The sequence below is a fragment of the Pteropus medius genome, unplaced genomic scaffold (genome assembly GCF_902729225.1).
Source record: "Pteropus medius unplaced genomic scaffold, Ma_sr-lr_union100, whole genome shotgun sequence".
NCBI classification, from domain to species: Eukaryota; Metazoa; Chordata; class Mammalia; order Chiroptera; family Pteropodidae; genus Pteropus; species Pteropus medius.
Window position 1 is genome coordinate 3,864,010 of NW_024354503.1, and position 15,991 is coordinate 3,880,000.

The following is a 15,991-nucleotide window of genomic DNA, read 5'->3' on the forward strand; positions in this document are numbered from 1 at the left end:
CCAGGGTGAGTGAGCCCTGCCATAAAGAGGCCGGGGTCTCATTCATAGGGCGTCCCCTTGAGTGGGGCAGGATGGGCTAGGAGTCCCTGGAGGGTACAGAGACAGTGACTTGTCTCTTTTGATTTTACACTTTTTGAACTCTTAGAATCAGAACTCAGAAAGGTAGACACAGTCACTCTCAGAAGCGGAGAAAGAGCCATGAAACTTTATGTTCTTTCTGCTCTGCTTAAAAAAAAAAAAAAGACATTTTCTCATTTTTCGTTCCTTTCTTTTTCCCTTCGAGGATCAGTCTTTGTGGCAAGTTTGAGTCAGGGGGGCACAAACTGAGGTGTGTAAGAATCGCCACCTTTTTCTTAGAGTCGACTTCATTCTTACTTTGAGCCTCCAATACCTTTAGCTGATGGGAAGTTTAAACTCAATCTTTTCAGGTATTACTCTCCCCTCATTATGATTAAGAGAAGGTTCATCTTATTCCTTGGTTTTTCTCATCTGTAAAATGGAGATAACAGTAGCACATACCTTAACAGGCTGAATTAAAAATGGCAAAATATTCATGAGTGTCTGGCATGAAGTATTAGCTGCTATGATTATGATTATGATTATTATTCCAAGGTAAATGCCCTGAGAAGACACCAAACCCAGCATGGGGTTATCAGAAAGACTACCTGGAAGAGGTGACACATTAGCTAATATCAAATGAGTTTGTCCATCCAAGCATGTTCTTGAACTCCTTTGCTTGAATATTTATCAGGGTATAGAAGTTTAATATACTATACCTCTACCAAATGTTATCCTTTTAGAAAACTTGAAAAACACCAAAGAATATGAAGAAGAAAATTATCTTTCCAGTGATTTCATTCTAGATTACTTTTATTTCTACTTTAAAATTATATTAATTGATATACTGCATATACATTGTGCACTTGGCTAGAAAAATGTTTATTCTTAGGAAAGTGTTTCTATATTTATAGAAAATAAAGACCTGGATGGGAAGTAAAACCCTTGAAAAGAATAACTTTGGTTTTCTCTGGAAGAGCGAGATTATGGGTAATTTTCCTTTTGTTCTTGTTGGTAATCTGTATCATCCACTTTTTCTCCCATGATTATGTGATTTTAAAATTCAATACATAAAACTTGGGAACCTCAGGCTCAGGGTCTTATAACCATTAAATCTTTGGGTCTCAGAGGAGTAAGCGTGGCTGGACTAGACTCTGAACTCTAGAACTTTTAGTCGGAGAGGCTGCGTGTGGCCTTGAGTACGGTCAAGGGATTGTCATGAGGCAGGATTTAAGACTTCACTAAAAACCTGTAGGGTGGGGGCCAGGGAGATGGCAGGGCTGTTGTTACTGCACAATGGCAAAAACTATTATCAAGATCTTGTCCCAAGTAGCTCCCTCAAGTGCCATGATCCCTGAGAGACGGAGCATGGGTCCTTCTTAGGACTTCAGTGCTAAAGATGCCTTAGGTACGCTTAGCTCCTCTTCACACCATCTGTGCAAGCTTCACTCTCCTTTGCTTGGACTATTGCAGTAGCCTGTGACCAGGTCTCAGCACCTCCATGCAGCCCACGTTCTGTGCTGCCATGGTGATCCCCTCCAAACGCACCCATTGGAATATGCCGCCATACCTCAGCTGGGCTCTCCAGTGCCCACAGGACCAAATCCAAGCCCTTCAGCTTGGCCTTCAGCTCCCATGACACGGGCCTGCTCGCTTCCCCTCTCCCGTCGCCATCATTCCGTCTTCCCCACCATCCTCTCCAGCTCAGCCACATTCCTGTTCTCCAGACATTTGCGCATGCACAGAAGGCCCTCCTGCTGCCTCTCTGCCTGGTGAATTTCTGTTCATCTCTCCACCTGGTCTTACCCACCCTGTGTATTCCAAGGGTTTGAATTGTTTTCCTGTCTGTCTGCTCTAGGAACTCCTCAGGGGCATGGCTGCGACTTCACATGCCTTTTCTTCTGGCTGTCTGGCACTCGGGGGGTAGGGTGCGGCTTGGGTCTATGTTTGGTGAATGAGTAAATGAACGCTAGCCAAGTCCATGCAGACACCAGGCCTAGAGAGCAGAGTGGGGTGGCACGGCCCGAACGGCTGCCACCCATTAGGACCCCCATGAGGCCACACTGTTTCCAGCAGCTGGCCTGGGCACAGAGGAAGGGTGGGTCCAGAAAACTGGCTCTGGGCTGCCCCACTCCCCTCTGCCTGAGGGCTTCCTCCTCGCCGGGCTCAGGGCAGGCTCTCTGCGGGTGAATATAAATATATAAAACAAACAGCACGCGTGTAGCTGCAAAACTAAAAATAGGAAGCCTGGAATCCGGCTCCCCAGGCTCCTCGAGCTGCTGGACCACACAGGTGTGGGTGCGAATGTTGGGGGATGTAGGCCCTCACCAGCCCCCCGGCCCTCGTGGAGAGGATTGGGGGGCTCTCTGGGTTTCCAAATGGAACAGTTCGTTCTTTCACTCTGCCTCCCCCCACCTCTCTGTGTCTGACAGCTCATTTCATTTATGACCCCAAAATGAACCGACCCACTGAGGTGCATTTGCTGCTCGCATAGCCAGGCTGGATGTCTGGTGGGGTCGAGAGTGGCCCCCTGGGCCGTGCTGTGGGGGCCTGGGTGGCTGTGTTTATGGCGTGCAGTCTGAGGCAAGGGAGGAGTGAGGCGGGCCTAGGTCAGTGTCCAGCCTGGTCCTGCTCCACGTCACCGGTGTGGAGCACACACTGGGACAGCTCTCACGGCCGTCCGCTCAGACCCTCAGGAGGTCCGATTTTCCCCCTGGGCACACGCCGTTATCTCAGGCCCAGAAAATCCCGCCAAGATGTCCATTTCTCAGAATAAAAGCCAAAGCCATCTCCATGGCCAGAAGTCCAGCAGTTTGAGGGCTGCTCCCTGAGGCCAGCGGGGCAGGTCTGTCTGGGGGCCACGTCATTCCTTAGGAGGTGCCAAGCACAGACGACCAGAAGACCGTCTCTGGGAGCCCCAAAGCCAGTACTGCCTCTCTCAGCTTGTCCGTGGCCAGCCGCAGGCTGTGGGGGCTGGAGTGGGGCTGGAGAAACTGCAGGCACAGCCCAGAGAGAAGCAACTCTGGAACGAGATGGCCTCCTGACCCTGACTTAAGGTCTTGCTGGTGGCTGGGGGTAGAGGTGGGGGTACGAAGGTGGGGCCAGGGCTCTAGGAGGCTGGGGTTGCTGGACTACGGATGTCAACCGTCCCTTTAAGCCCAGTAAGCTCCTATCCTAAAGCAGGGTCTCTGGGGGCCACGGGACCTGTGATCCTGCTATACGTCTGGCACGTAGGAGGTGCTATGTAAGATCTGAATAAAAAAGGAGGCTCAGAGAGGGACAGGGACCTCTCACAGCCACATAGCTAAAGGACGAAAGGAAACTTCTTGCACATCCAGACACTCGCCCCAGCTTTGAGATTAGGAAATGCTAATACCTAACCTAATTCTGGCTGCAGTTGAGGCAGCCCCTTCTCATCCTTCTCTGGAGGGGAAGGTCCACTCTCGCCTCACCTGCTGCCACCTGCAGGCCACTGTGGTTACTGCAGTGCTTCCCACCATAGCTCTCAAACTGTGTGCCACTGCCAGCAAGTCCTGGACTTCTCTGGGCCTCAGTTTTCCTTTGAGAAAACTGGATGTGCTAGGTTGTGCCTGGTGGGGTGAAGATAATGGAGATTTGAGTCAGGGGCTATGGAGGCCACAGCTGTTCTCCCACCAGCTGTGGCACCAAAGTGAGACTGGTCAGGAGGGGCCTGAACTGTGGTCCTTTCATAATCTCCATCATCTCTACTAAGTGACCCCAAATACAGAGTGTTAGCCTGTGGACACTGCTTCAGGACCGGCCCTGCTCACCTGGGCAGATGTCATTCAGAGCACACCCAGAATGAAATGCTGCAGCTATGGCTGGAATTCTGCTCAGAGAAGAACCTGCTGCCCCCTTGGGCAGGGGAGATGCCGGGGGGTGGGGGCGGGGTGGAGTTAGGCTGGGGAAATGGAACTTCCTGTTGGGTGTTGAGTTTCAGGCAGACCAACCTAACTGAATAAGGCCAAGTGGGATTGGCTTTTGAAGTGTGTACTTTCACTTGAAAATAAGGTCTGTTTTATGAAAATTCTCCTCCACAAGTCTCAACTAGACAGGCATGGTGGACCAGGCTTCCTTGCTGGCAGGGTGGGGGTGGGGCGCTGCTAAGACAGGTCCCCACGCCATCACACCCATAGCCCCCAGCATCAGGCCACGGTCCTAGCTCAGCCACGAACAACTCCAGGGAGATGTGAAGACAGACGACACCCTCTCTTTGCGCCTCAGGTGTTTCATCTGCAAAATGGGGGAGCTGATGACATGGCTGTTTGCTTTGTATTCTGATTGCTGCTAACTTGCCACTGTCCCAGCAAACACAAGTCCCAGAGGGGATTCTCACCAAGGCTGCTTTATGCTCCACCTGCTTCTGCCCTCTCCCCAACTCTGAGCCTGGGGAAAAGCTGGACGAGGTGCACAGCTTCTGCCTACACGTGCAAAAATCACAGGCCACTTGTGAAGGGAGAAAGGGCGGCGACGCCTTGCAGACCTGACGTTCTTCTGGGGTCCCGGCCACACCAGGAGGGGGCCTCGACTGCTGCACTCGCCCAGGGTGGTTTGTGCGGCCATTCCTGATGGAGCTGATGCAGGGAGGCCAGAGCGCTGGGGTCTCCACAGCAGTGTGTTTGGTCGTGTTCAGGGCCCCAGGCCCCAGCCCATTCTTCCTCGGCCATGGTGGGAGGTCTCCATCCTCACCCACCCCCGCCATGCACACAGCCCTAGAAGCCCGGCATTGGGATCCTTCAATACATCTCAGAGTTATATTATAATAAATCAGTCAAAATTCCATTTTACAGTTAAATAGTACAGAAGACAGACAGTTTACTATACAAGCAAGTTGTGCATTAAAAACAAACACACCAAGCAAATTATAGTGCAAAGCAGTTTCCACCCCTCCCTACCCTCTTCCCAGGTCTGGAACGGTTTTATGGAAGATGTGAGTGTAGCAGGTATTAACACCTCGGCATGACAATATGTCACAAAGGATATGTACCCACCACCACCAAGCTTACAGTAACATGGTACCAAAACGCCTTCGTCTCCTTGTGCTTTCTAAATCAGTGTGTTTGCCTGGTACAACTTGAAAGCAGCCTTGTAAGTAAAAGCCCATTTCTACAAGCCCAGGCTGTCTGTAGCCACTCTGGGCCTTAAACACAGATTCGGCATGGCCGCTGTCATTTCCAGTCAGGGGTGGGGGGTAGGATCAATTTATTTCCTGTCCCTGCCCCGACCAGGGCTTGGACATCAGGAAGGGGGAGTAATCCGAGGTGGGGCTACAAAGTGCTGGGCACTGGGAACCTGAGGGGGCCTCCCACACAGTCTACGACCACAGAGAACAGGACTGAAGAAGGGTTTGTAGCTGCTTCCTGAGAAGAGGTGGGGAGCCACCCTGGGTGCAGGGAGTCAGCAGGACACCCCCAGCAGCTATTGTGAAGAGATGGAGACTGCTCTTTTTCCAGTGAGGGCAGGACAAGAGAAATCGCAGCAGGAGGGGTTTAAATAAGATCGCCAGAAGGACTCCCCGACCTGCCAGAGTGTGTATCCGGTGTTCACATCTGGCTGTTGTTACGGGCTGTGGTTGGTACGGCAGGCCGAGCACTATGACAGAGACGGCCACTGAGGAGCATCCTGCAGGGGAGATTTCCACATCCACAGAGGATATGGCTGAAACAACTGCTGAAAACCACATGCTGCCTACCCCTTACGAGAGTTTTCTTGCCCTTTTCCACCTAAGCTTTTCTAGAATTAAAGAATTCAGACACGAGAATCCACGCGGCCTGACCCCTTGGGCAAGGCTTGCCGTCCCATTTGCAGACTGAAGCGGCGCAGAGTGGGCCGAGCTGAGGCTGGTGAGCCTTTGCCAGCTCCTCCGCTCTGCCGTCAGGCAGCCACTGCTCTCCACCTCTCACATCCCACCCACCAGGACCAGGGCACGTGTCTAAGAGCCACAGATGTGCGATGCCAGCATCTCATCAGCGTTCCCCTCGGCCCCCAGCAGGGCCGGCCTTTGAAGGACGTTGGCGGAATGCTATGGAAGGGATGTGACTTCTTGAGGAAATATTGAGGTCCCAACGACGGAATCGCTGGGAGGGGTAAGGGGTACTGTTCGCTATCACGGGATCACGGGGCTTTACCTGTAAGAGAGCATGTGTTTGAAAATGTTGGACTGAAGCTTCGTTTTCTGAAATCAGCTTTAAAAACTAGTTTTTGCTCACGACGGCTTGTGGAGCACAGACTGGTTAAAGACGGGGAGTTGTGTGTCAGAGGTCGGGAGATGTGGCGGGGCCTCCCCACGAGGCTGGGGGTCTGCACGGCTTGGCCGGGCCTAGGTGAGACGAGGATGCTGACATCTGACTGCGAGACCCTTCACCTCAGTGCTTTCTGCCAGGACCCATCTGGTCCCTGTGCTCTCTCCAAAAATGGCAATTCTGAGACCAGCCTAGGCAGAAGGGGGAATCCCCGGCTCCCCACCGAGAGAACAGCAGGTGAATGCCTTGGGCTGGTAAAGTGCATGGAGGACTCGTCTGCAGGTGCTTTCCTTGGTTTTAGGGACCTACCTCCATAGGCTAGTCTAGTTTGGGGCTTGGGACCCACAAATAGCTGGGACAGGGATGGGGGCTTCTTAGCTGTTAGAAATTGTGGGGAAGCGGAGCTGGGGGGACTGGCTTGGGAGTATTCTCATCTCTGCCAGTGATTTCCTGGGTCCTCTGGATGGGTCCCTTCCCTGTCTATACAATGAGGGGAACCCCTCTCAGGGTGAGGAGACTCTTCAGTTTTGAATCAATTTGCATAAATGTGGAGGAAGGGCTGGGCTCCTGGGGTGCAGGGTCTTTGAGGAAGGTGGGGGTGGGGAGGGCTTTCCAGGGCCCCGTGGATAAGAGGCCAAACTGTGTGGGCAAATGCAGCCTCTCTCTGGAACAGACAATGGTCTGTCCCAGGAAACCTAGGCCCCATGACAATACTGGGCATTGCTGGGAATGGCCAGGTCGACAGGGGAGGTGGCGGGAAGAGGATACTTTTCCCACAGGAGAGTGGGATGAGATGACTAGGATGTGGGCTGGGGGCGGCCCCTAGCCCTCTGTACAAAGATGTGGCTAGACTAGATGCTCCCAGAGCCACCCACCAGCTCTGGGCCCCAGGACCCACGGACCCTGGGCCCGTGATCGCCACAGAGTATAGGTCCCATTCCTGCCCCGAGCCTCGGAGCTGGGCCAGCCACTCGTCAGGAAGGTTCTCGGGGTCCCCGCCCCCATCGGGAGCAGTCCTCTTTGCCCCGGGTGGTCAGTAGGGCCGCCACACGGCCTCGTCCATGCGGCCCGGCGTGCTCAGGGTGCTGGGCGAGTTGCTGTGGCTGCCGTCGCCCTCCACGCCGTCGCTCTGGCCTCCCAAGCTGGGGTTCATGAGGTTGCCGGCGGCCGCGGAGGCGGCGCTGCTGGTGCAAGAGGCCAGCATGCGGGTGGGTGAGCGGTCGCCGCCCCCGCTGCTGCCGGCCACCATGGAGAACTGGTAGGAGCCGGAGGACGCACCGTAGTACAGGTGGTAGGGGGACGGGTTGGTCTGGAAGGGCCCGCTCTGGTTCTGCGGTGTCCCAGGGTAGGGCGGCGGGAGGTAGGTGTGGTGGAAGCGGCTGGTGGCCGGCATGCTGGCCACACTGAGGCTGCTGATGCTCGTGCCCGAGGGCGTGGCACTGTAGGGGAAGGCGGTTGGCATGGCCCCCGGGTAATGCATCCTGGGGTCCGTGAAGCGGGTCTCGGGGAGGGTCTGCAGCGCTGAGAAGGAGCGGTCGAACTGGCGGGGGTCGGTGAAAGGGTTCAGGTCCGAGGTGCCTGGGGGACAGCAAGGAGGGCGGTCAGTGGCAGTCCGACACTTCCCCAGCGGCCTTCTTCAAGAAGGACCTCAGTAAAGGGCGTCAAATACCTGGCGACGGAAGCAGACTGGGCCTCTGGTGGTGATCACACGGGGATATAGAGTATATAGATGTTGTATTATGAGGTTGTTCACCTGGAGTTTATCTATCTTATTAACCAACGTTACACCAATAAATATAATGAAATAAAAATAAAATAAAATAAATAAAAATAAAAATATAAAAAATAAGAAAAGGAATGACCTCAGGCCTGTGTGTGAGGGGGTGCGGGTTTCCTTGTTCCACATCTGGCTCTGCTCTTAATGGCCTGGCTGCCTGGGGGCAGGAGCCTGCCTGACTCTGAACGTGGCCCCACCTGGGAAGCGGGTGGGAACAGGTACCTGGGCTGCAGGTGGCCACAGGGCCTCCCTGGGCAGGCAGAAGTGTGGGGGGGTTCTTCTTTACCTAATGGAATTCTCTTCACAGCCTAGCAGTGCAGAGGCTGTCAGGGGGTGAAGGCTGGCCGCCCCCCTGCCCCACCCCGGGCTGTTGGGGGTGTGGGTAGCTGACAAGGACAAGACCGGCCTCCCAGCAGGACTGGCCTGGCAGCTTCTGCCTCCCTTCCTCCTGGTTAAAAACTGGCAAGACCGTGGGTGTGGAGCGGGTCTGCAATGGCCCTACAAGATGGGGATTTGCAGTCTGCTTGTGCAGGTAAGGAAACTGAGGCAGAGACAAAGACTAATTTTCTTGACACTGCAGAAAGGACTTGAACTCCTCATGAGACCTCTGCCTTCTGCTCTCTGCTGGGGCGTGGTGCAGGCCTGCCCCTGCCCAGGTGGGGCTCAGTTAGGTTACGCGAGCTCACGCCTGTGTGGTGGGGGCTCGGTCTGCAGTGGCTCTGTGTGCTCCCCAGCCCCACACACCTCGCCCCGGGCCTGCGTCTCCAGGGCTGTCCTGCACAACGAGAGGCCACCTCCGCCTGCCTCAGCAGCAAAGCGAGATGGCAGCCAGAGGCGCTTGGTGGCCAAGGCCCTGCTCTTGTCAAAAAGAGACCCAGTGTCCAGCCCAGGCCCTGCCCAGCTCCTGCAGTTTGGTTCCTCCCTGGAGTCATCTGAGCTTCTGCCCGCTGTTTGGCATAGAACCCAAACCCTTAGCAGTGAAAGGGGCCCTGGGATTAAGTCTAAGCCCCTTGAAAGGGAAACAGAGGCCAAGAAAGGGCGAGGCCCTTGTCTAAGGACCCTAGGACAAAATCCTACGGTTCCGGTCCTGAACCCCGGTACGGGCCTGACTGTCCCACCTCTAAGGCAGCACAGAACGAAGGCTAACTGTGTGGTCTCTGTGGCTGGATACTGATCCTGGTTCTGACACTTACTAGCTGTGTGTTCTTGGACAAGTCACTTAACCTCTCTGTGCATCAATCTTCCCATGTGAAAAATGGAGATAGTAATAGCTCCTAGGGATTAAATGGTTAATACACGTAAAGTGCTTAGATTGGGTACAGAGTAGAGGCCTGATGAGGGTTTGCACTGCTGCAGTGGCTATGACACCTCTTGCTCTGGGCACCCGGGAGAACTGGGCCATTCAGAGCCCTGCAAAAATGAGCCCAGTCCTGGGCCTTCCTTGCACCCTGGCCAAGGAGGTGACTCTGGGCAGCAGTGGGGAAGTGGATGAGCCCCCAGCAGTGGTCCCGAGGGGAAGTCTGTCTGGCGCCAACTCCTCCGTGCCACTCCACCAAAGAGGACTCGGAGACCAGCCTCTGTCCTCTGGGCAGCTCCTGGTGGGCACAGCCCTCGGCTGGGGATAGAGAGCTACGGATGCCCTCAGGCCTCTGGCTTCCCCAGATGTGCGTGCCCTCAGGTGAGACTTGTAACTTGTGTGGGCTTTGGGGTCTTCCCAACTCAGCTGGAGATGCTTCCTCAGCAGTGGCCTCCAGTCCTGGCCGTGGAGCAGAATGGAATGATGCTCTCGGGCTCAACGTGGGGGGATGTGGGGGCAGGTGTCCTTCTGGAACACCTGGTACCCTCCTAACAGGTCTCTTGTCTGGTCAGTGCTTCCTCGAAGCCTAGGGGGTCAGAGTTGCCTAGCTCCCTGCCCTCATCTGGGAACCCCAGGTGGGGAAGGCCTTGTTGGCAGTGCCTGGCACCCCGAGCACAGCCAAGCATGAAGCTAATGCCTTCACTCTGAGCCCAGGAAGTCAGTGTTGCCTACCTGACAGGAACTCCATTCTCAAAACAAAGGAAACCCAAACAGGGACCCCAGGATATGACAGTGGGGCTGCAGCACAGGAAACACAAGGCCAAAGCCATGCGAGGTGGGCCTGGGCCTGGTATGTGTGGCCTTGGAGTTCACATGGGCTGCGGGCTCTGAGCTGGACCTGCCCAGACAGCCACTGTCCCCTTCTGCCTCCCTCCCAGGGTGGTGGGGAAGCATCTGCCCTCAGCACCCCCGAGGCTCCTGCCCCTCAGCTCCCCCAGCCCAGGAGCCCCAGGAAACCGGAGCTGACCAGCTGTCGAGCAGCCAATCCCAACACTGGAAGGAAATGTTTATTTTCTTCTCCAAATTGCCCCAGCTGCTGTGTGGTGGCTGAATGAGGCCTTTGAGCTGTGAGAAGCCCCCATTGTGGGCAGCCGCAGCCAGGGGCTGGGGGCTGGGGTATGAAGAGTCGGGGCCTCTGCACTGCTTGACAATGACCAAAGCTGGGGGTCAAAGCTATTAACAGGCACCAAGAGGAGTGGTGGTGGAGTGTTTGAGGGGATCCCCAGGATGGAGTCTGAAGGCAGAGGCTTATCCCAGCAGAAGGGGAGGGCCAATGAAAGGACCCCAAACCCAGCCCTGCCAACAGTCCTCTGTGGCAGGTACCTCCTTCTTCCCACTTCATAGATGAGGCTCAGAGAGGTGAAGTGACTTGCTTAAGAACACACAGCCAGTGCCTAGCAGAGCCAGAATTCCAAGCCTGGTCTGCATGAGTACCAATTCCGTGCTCCTTCCCTGGTCCTTGCTGTCAAGAGCCCTTCCTCTTACTCCGAAGGCGATAGTCCTGGGGATGGGGAGGCCAGGCTGGGTCAAGAGCCACACAGGCAGCCTGAGGGCCAGTGCTGTGGGTGGCTAGGGAGGGCCTGGGGAGCCCTGCCTAGGGTGTAGCAAAAGGGGCAGGACTGGGCCAGCCACGCCCCACCTAGGCCCCACCTCTCCTCTCAGCCCCAGAGTGGAGGCAGGAGGTGTTCCTGCTGCCAGGCCAGACTCAGCCCTTTGGGGCTGGACAGTGGGTGTGCAGCCTCCCGCAGGCTGCCTCAGGCACTGATTCCCCAGCCACGTCCCCACTGTGGTGGGAGGGCGGAGATGGGCTCCCCTTCCATGGGAGCTGCTGGAACGGAAGGCATTGTTTATCCCCGACCTGCTAGATTCTGGAGCTCCCAGGCTGGGCCCCAATATCCCAATGCACCCCGGCTTTGCCCATATGGAATAAGGTCTGAAGTGTTAGGCTACTGTACTTGACAAATGATAGCTGGTAGGCAACGGGAGCATGGACAGCTTTTGGGCAGGGGTGGGGATGAGCCCAGAATGCAGAGTACCTCCCACTGCCTCAGACCCCGACCCTGCAGCCCCCAGGTTCAAGAGCTGCTGAGTATCTCAAACTTGCTAGCCCACAGGCTCAGAGCAGCTGGACCTGGGGCCTCTCCTCGCCTTAGCAGGGCCAAGGCTTGGCTTCCCAGGACAGAAAGGAAAGGACCTTCACTTCAAACTAAGGGACTGCACCAAGTCTGCCACAATCATGCATCTGCCAGATGAGTTCCAACCATGCTCTAGAGGACTGATTGACACGCACAGTGCAAGATGGCAGCCAGCACTCCTGCCTCTGTTCAGTACCGCTAAGGAGTGCTCTCTGCCCCAGCCTGGCCCAGGGGCCAGCCGAGCACACAGCCTCCTGGGCCTAAACCCACTGGCTGACAGAGCTTGCAAAGGGTAAATATTCATCAACCAACCAGGTACTGAGCACCTGCTATGTGCCAGGCATCTGTCTGCTCTGGAATGCCTGCCTGAGATCTAGCTTTGATTGTGCCTGCAGAATCCATCCAGACAATGGGGACAGAGATTCCCGTCTTGGACCACCCTTCTGTTTGGGAGGAGTCTCTGGGCTGGTGGGGCCTTTCCCGGGCAATGCTGTGTGTTTCTCCAGGGCTGCAACATCACTCTACAGTTTGAGTTCAGTAACGGCATTTGACTGTCACCCTAACCCTGGGTAGAGGCATCCACCACCCTACTTTCAGATGAGAAAGCTGAGCCTTGGGTGGGGATGGTGTCTTTAGCAGGGACATGTCTGCCTCAGACTCCTCGGACAGTCATGCCTCAATTTTAATGGGCATACTATGAGATTAACGCCCATTTCCCCAGGAGACAGTGAGCTCCTGGAGGGCAGGGACTATGTCCGTTCATGCTGATCTCTGGGGCCGGGAGCTACGTCTGGCACACAGTGGGTGCCAATAAACGTTTGCCGAGTGAACGAATGAATGAAGGGCAGACCCCAGGCTCGGGCACTCAGCATCCCTCAGGAAACACCTGTCGGAGCGAATGGGCACAGCTGCCTCCTTTATAACGCAAGGGCGGCACAGTGAATGACACACGTCTAAGGACCACGTCCAGGTCCCCGTCTACCTCCCCCTACCGCAGCCTCCGCTGTACTATACCTTGGATGGGGGTCTGGGATTGGCTGCTGAAGTGGCTTGTGGTGCTGAGCGAGCCTCGAGGGCTGGGCGTGCTCGGTGTCACCCGCATGCGCAGCCGTTCCAGGTCCCCGAAGCGGTCAGGAAACGCCTTGGTCTGGTCCTCCAGCTTCTGCCGATGCCCTGCAGAGCATGGGGAGCCTGTCAGCAGCTGGTTCCCAAGAGTCTCAGGGGAAAAGAACTGCCTGGCTCTGCTGGGACGTTCTCCCTGAGGTCTAACTTTAGGCCTCTGTAGGGAGAATCCTTAGGTTACCAACCTCTTTTCCGAGATTCTCTAAAGACTTTCTGAACAGAGAACGGTCGTATGTGCCGCCCTGGGGCTGCCATGATGATCTCACCCCTATCTTTTCGAGCAGGAATACTCATTCTCATAGCCGAATCTCTACAACACACTGGCAGAAGGGGAAACTGAGGCCACAAGCATGGGCAAGCAGCTTGAGCAGGCTCTCGTGGGGGCCAGGAAGAGAACCCAGGAGTACTGCCACCCTCTGCCCCCCAGCATCCCAGACCCCACCCTCCACATCTGCAAGAATGATGGGAGGTGGCCCTAGAATGGGACTGCTGTCCCCTCCAGCCCTGAGTCACCCCGGGACCCCCAACACGTGCCTTCTCCTCTCTGAGCCTCAGACGGAAGGAAAATTCACCAGGATGCTGAAAAGAGGGTGAGGCGCCTTACTGAGGGTCTGGACCCCCATCTCTGACCGGAATTTGGGAACGGGGAACCAGTGCACCTGGCTTGGGGCATTGCACTGGAGAAACTGCCAGCATTTTCCATTACCCCTCTGCCGCGGCCCACACAGAAAGGACCCCGGCCTTGCTTTCTAGGCTCCAGAGGTACTGGCAGGGTCAAGGAGGCCATGTCCCTGCCTTTGTGTCACCAGCCAAGGCCACTTCAAGTCTTCTTGAATGACATCAAGCTTGCAGGAACCACCACCTCTCTCTCTCTCTCTCTCACACACACACACACACACCACTTTTCAATGACCTGTTTTACATTTCACAAGCAACACGTGACTATCTACAAGAATAAAAGCGTTACCCATAAAGCTATGGCTTTGAGCCACCCTAAACCCCTCCTCAGAAGTCCCCACGTGATCGGTTTGGAGACCTTTCCTTCCAGCCTCTTTTTGGTTTCACATGCGTGAAAAACACAGAGCAAGTTTCTCATGGAACTTTGTTGAATGACCTCAACCTGGTTGTATCGTTCTGTAACTTGCTTTTTGAGGAGCGCACCCTGGAACACCGTCTCAGTGTCCTTGTCTATAAGATGGGGAGGGTAACCCAGCCCTAAGAAAATGACAGAGTTCCTGCAAAGCTCAGGAGCCCGAGGAAGACTGCACTGTGATGCTGGCGGCCACCCCTTGCTCCTGCGGGTCACGTCCACTGGAGCTCACTCAGCCATCCCTCGTGGATATGCTCTTAGGTTGTTTCCGAATTTCCTCCATTATTCCCTCACATGAGTGTTCCCAGGGCTGTCCCTGCTCACACCCCCGTACTTCTGGGGATTTCTCCAGGGCAGACACTGCGATGGACTGCTCACGCAGAAGGCTGAGCACCCCTGGGCTCTCCTGCTCAGCCCGTCACCGGGGCTGGCCCATTCCACTCCACCCGGCCCCCGAGGGAGGAGGCCAGGAAGGCAGGGTGGCCTCGCCCTCCTTTTACAGGCAAGAGAGTTGCGGCTCGAAGAGGTGAAGAGGCTTGTCCGAGGTCACACACTGAGGAAGGGGTGAGGATTTCCTGGACCTGGGATGCCATGGAAAAGAAGCTTGAGGAGGGGCCAAGGGAGAGGAAAGTCTTGCCCGAGTCCATGGTCTGCAGTGACATGCGGAATTTTCTAGATTGACAGGGACAGAACAGAGAAGTAGGTGGGAGGTAAAACAGAACGAACTCTTCACTGTCCTTCCTGTGTCCTGGAAAAGTGAGAAATGACTGAGGACCACCACCAGGAAAGAAAGGACCGAGTTGGAGGCCTTGGAATAGGCCTGATTTCGGGTTTTCAAAATGAGAATACCAGGGATTCTGGGACCCCCAGACCTTCAGACTCCCCACACGCCCCTGCCACAAGCTCAAATGGGCATCTGAGAGCCCTTAGAAATGAAGCAGATAGACTTGGGAGCCACGGTGGGCTCAGCAAGTCAACAAGAACCAAGGAACCCACCTTCTCCTCTGAGGAGTCCCCACACCTGGAGCCCAGGGGACACCTGGCAGCTGGAATGAAACCACTAGACCTCCAGCCAGGCCCCCTGCTGCTGCCTCCCAGGAACCTTGGCCACAAAGGAGAACACATGCCGGGGCATGAGTTCTGCTGGAGCTGGGGCTGCAAACTCGGCCGACTGTGAGGGACGGACAAGTCATGTAAACGAGGCACATGGGATGGGTGGGGACTAGGGCAGAGTGGAGAGGGTGCACCTTGTAGAAGGGACAGTCGCCGTCCAATCCAGCTGACAGCTGACTCAGTGGGGGTAGGCCCAGTGTTGCCAGAGTTTCTAACTGACCAGGAGAAGCCATAAACCTGCTTTTACGAGAAATCTCCTATGTTTTCTACGTCAACAGTTAATTCCAATACTGGGAGGAAAAAGCCAGACCGACCACTTCGTAGAATAGGCTTTGCTCAGGGGCTGCCCGTCTGTAACCTCCAAGTTCATTTGCTGGTTGGTTGTGTAACCTTAGCTACTGAGGACTGGTTCATGGGTGCCCCTCAGGAGGTAGTCTCTAGGGGAGTGCCAGGAGGCTCGACGTCAGCTGTGATGGGCCTTGGAGGAAATGCTGCCCTTGCTGCTGAAGCCACCAAGAATGGTGGAGTGAGGTGGCTGAGCTGGAGAACAAATGAATTCAGAACAATCTCAACAGGCAGGAAGCCAACTGATGGAGCCAGAGACTGCAGACTGACCTGACAACAGCTTGGGTGCAAAGGATCTGGGTGTCTTAGTCAACCGCAAGCTTGAAGTGAGCCAATGGGGCTACACAGAAGCTGGTGCAAAACCTCAGCCCTTATTATTATCATCGCCAGCGAATAAAGTCTTGTTTCTGAGTCACACTGTGTACGAAGTGTTTACAGTTACTCCTGGGGCCCAGCGGAAGGAGGGCGGGGTTCACAGCGGGCCTGGGTTCGAAGATGGGCCCTGCCGCTTGCAGCCTGGTGGCCTCACTAAAGTCACTCCTTTGCCCACACCTCAAGCCACAGTGTCCCCATCATGGCACCCTCACAGGTCGTGGTACTGGCCAAACAAGGTTTGTGAACACGCTCCACCCACATGGGTCACTGCCATCTCGACTGTAACTTCTACCCCAGCTCATGGCAAGAGAGTCAGGATCACCATCTCCACATCAGAGACTGCGAGGGTCAGTCACG

The 15,991-nt window shown here is 55.3% G+C and overlaps 1 protein-coding gene across 1 annotated transcript in view; it reads right to left on the reverse strand.

Moving 5' to 3' along the window:
• Nucleotides 1-3,974: 3,974 nt before the first annotated feature.
• Nucleotides 3,975-15,991, reverse strand: part of RUNX3 (RUNX family transcription factor 3) — a 61,089-nt gene continuing 49,072 nt past the window's right edge. The window contains exons 5-6 of the mRNA XM_039854262.1: nt 12,604-12,762; nt 3,975-7,898 (exon numbers count right to left, since the gene is read on the reverse strand). Coding sequence (XP_039710196.1) covers nt 7,354-7,898; nt 12,604-12,762 — 704 coding nt within the window. The 3' untranslated portion in view covers nt 3,975-7,353. The remainder of the gene's footprint in view (nt 7,899-12,603; nt 12,763-15,991) is intronic.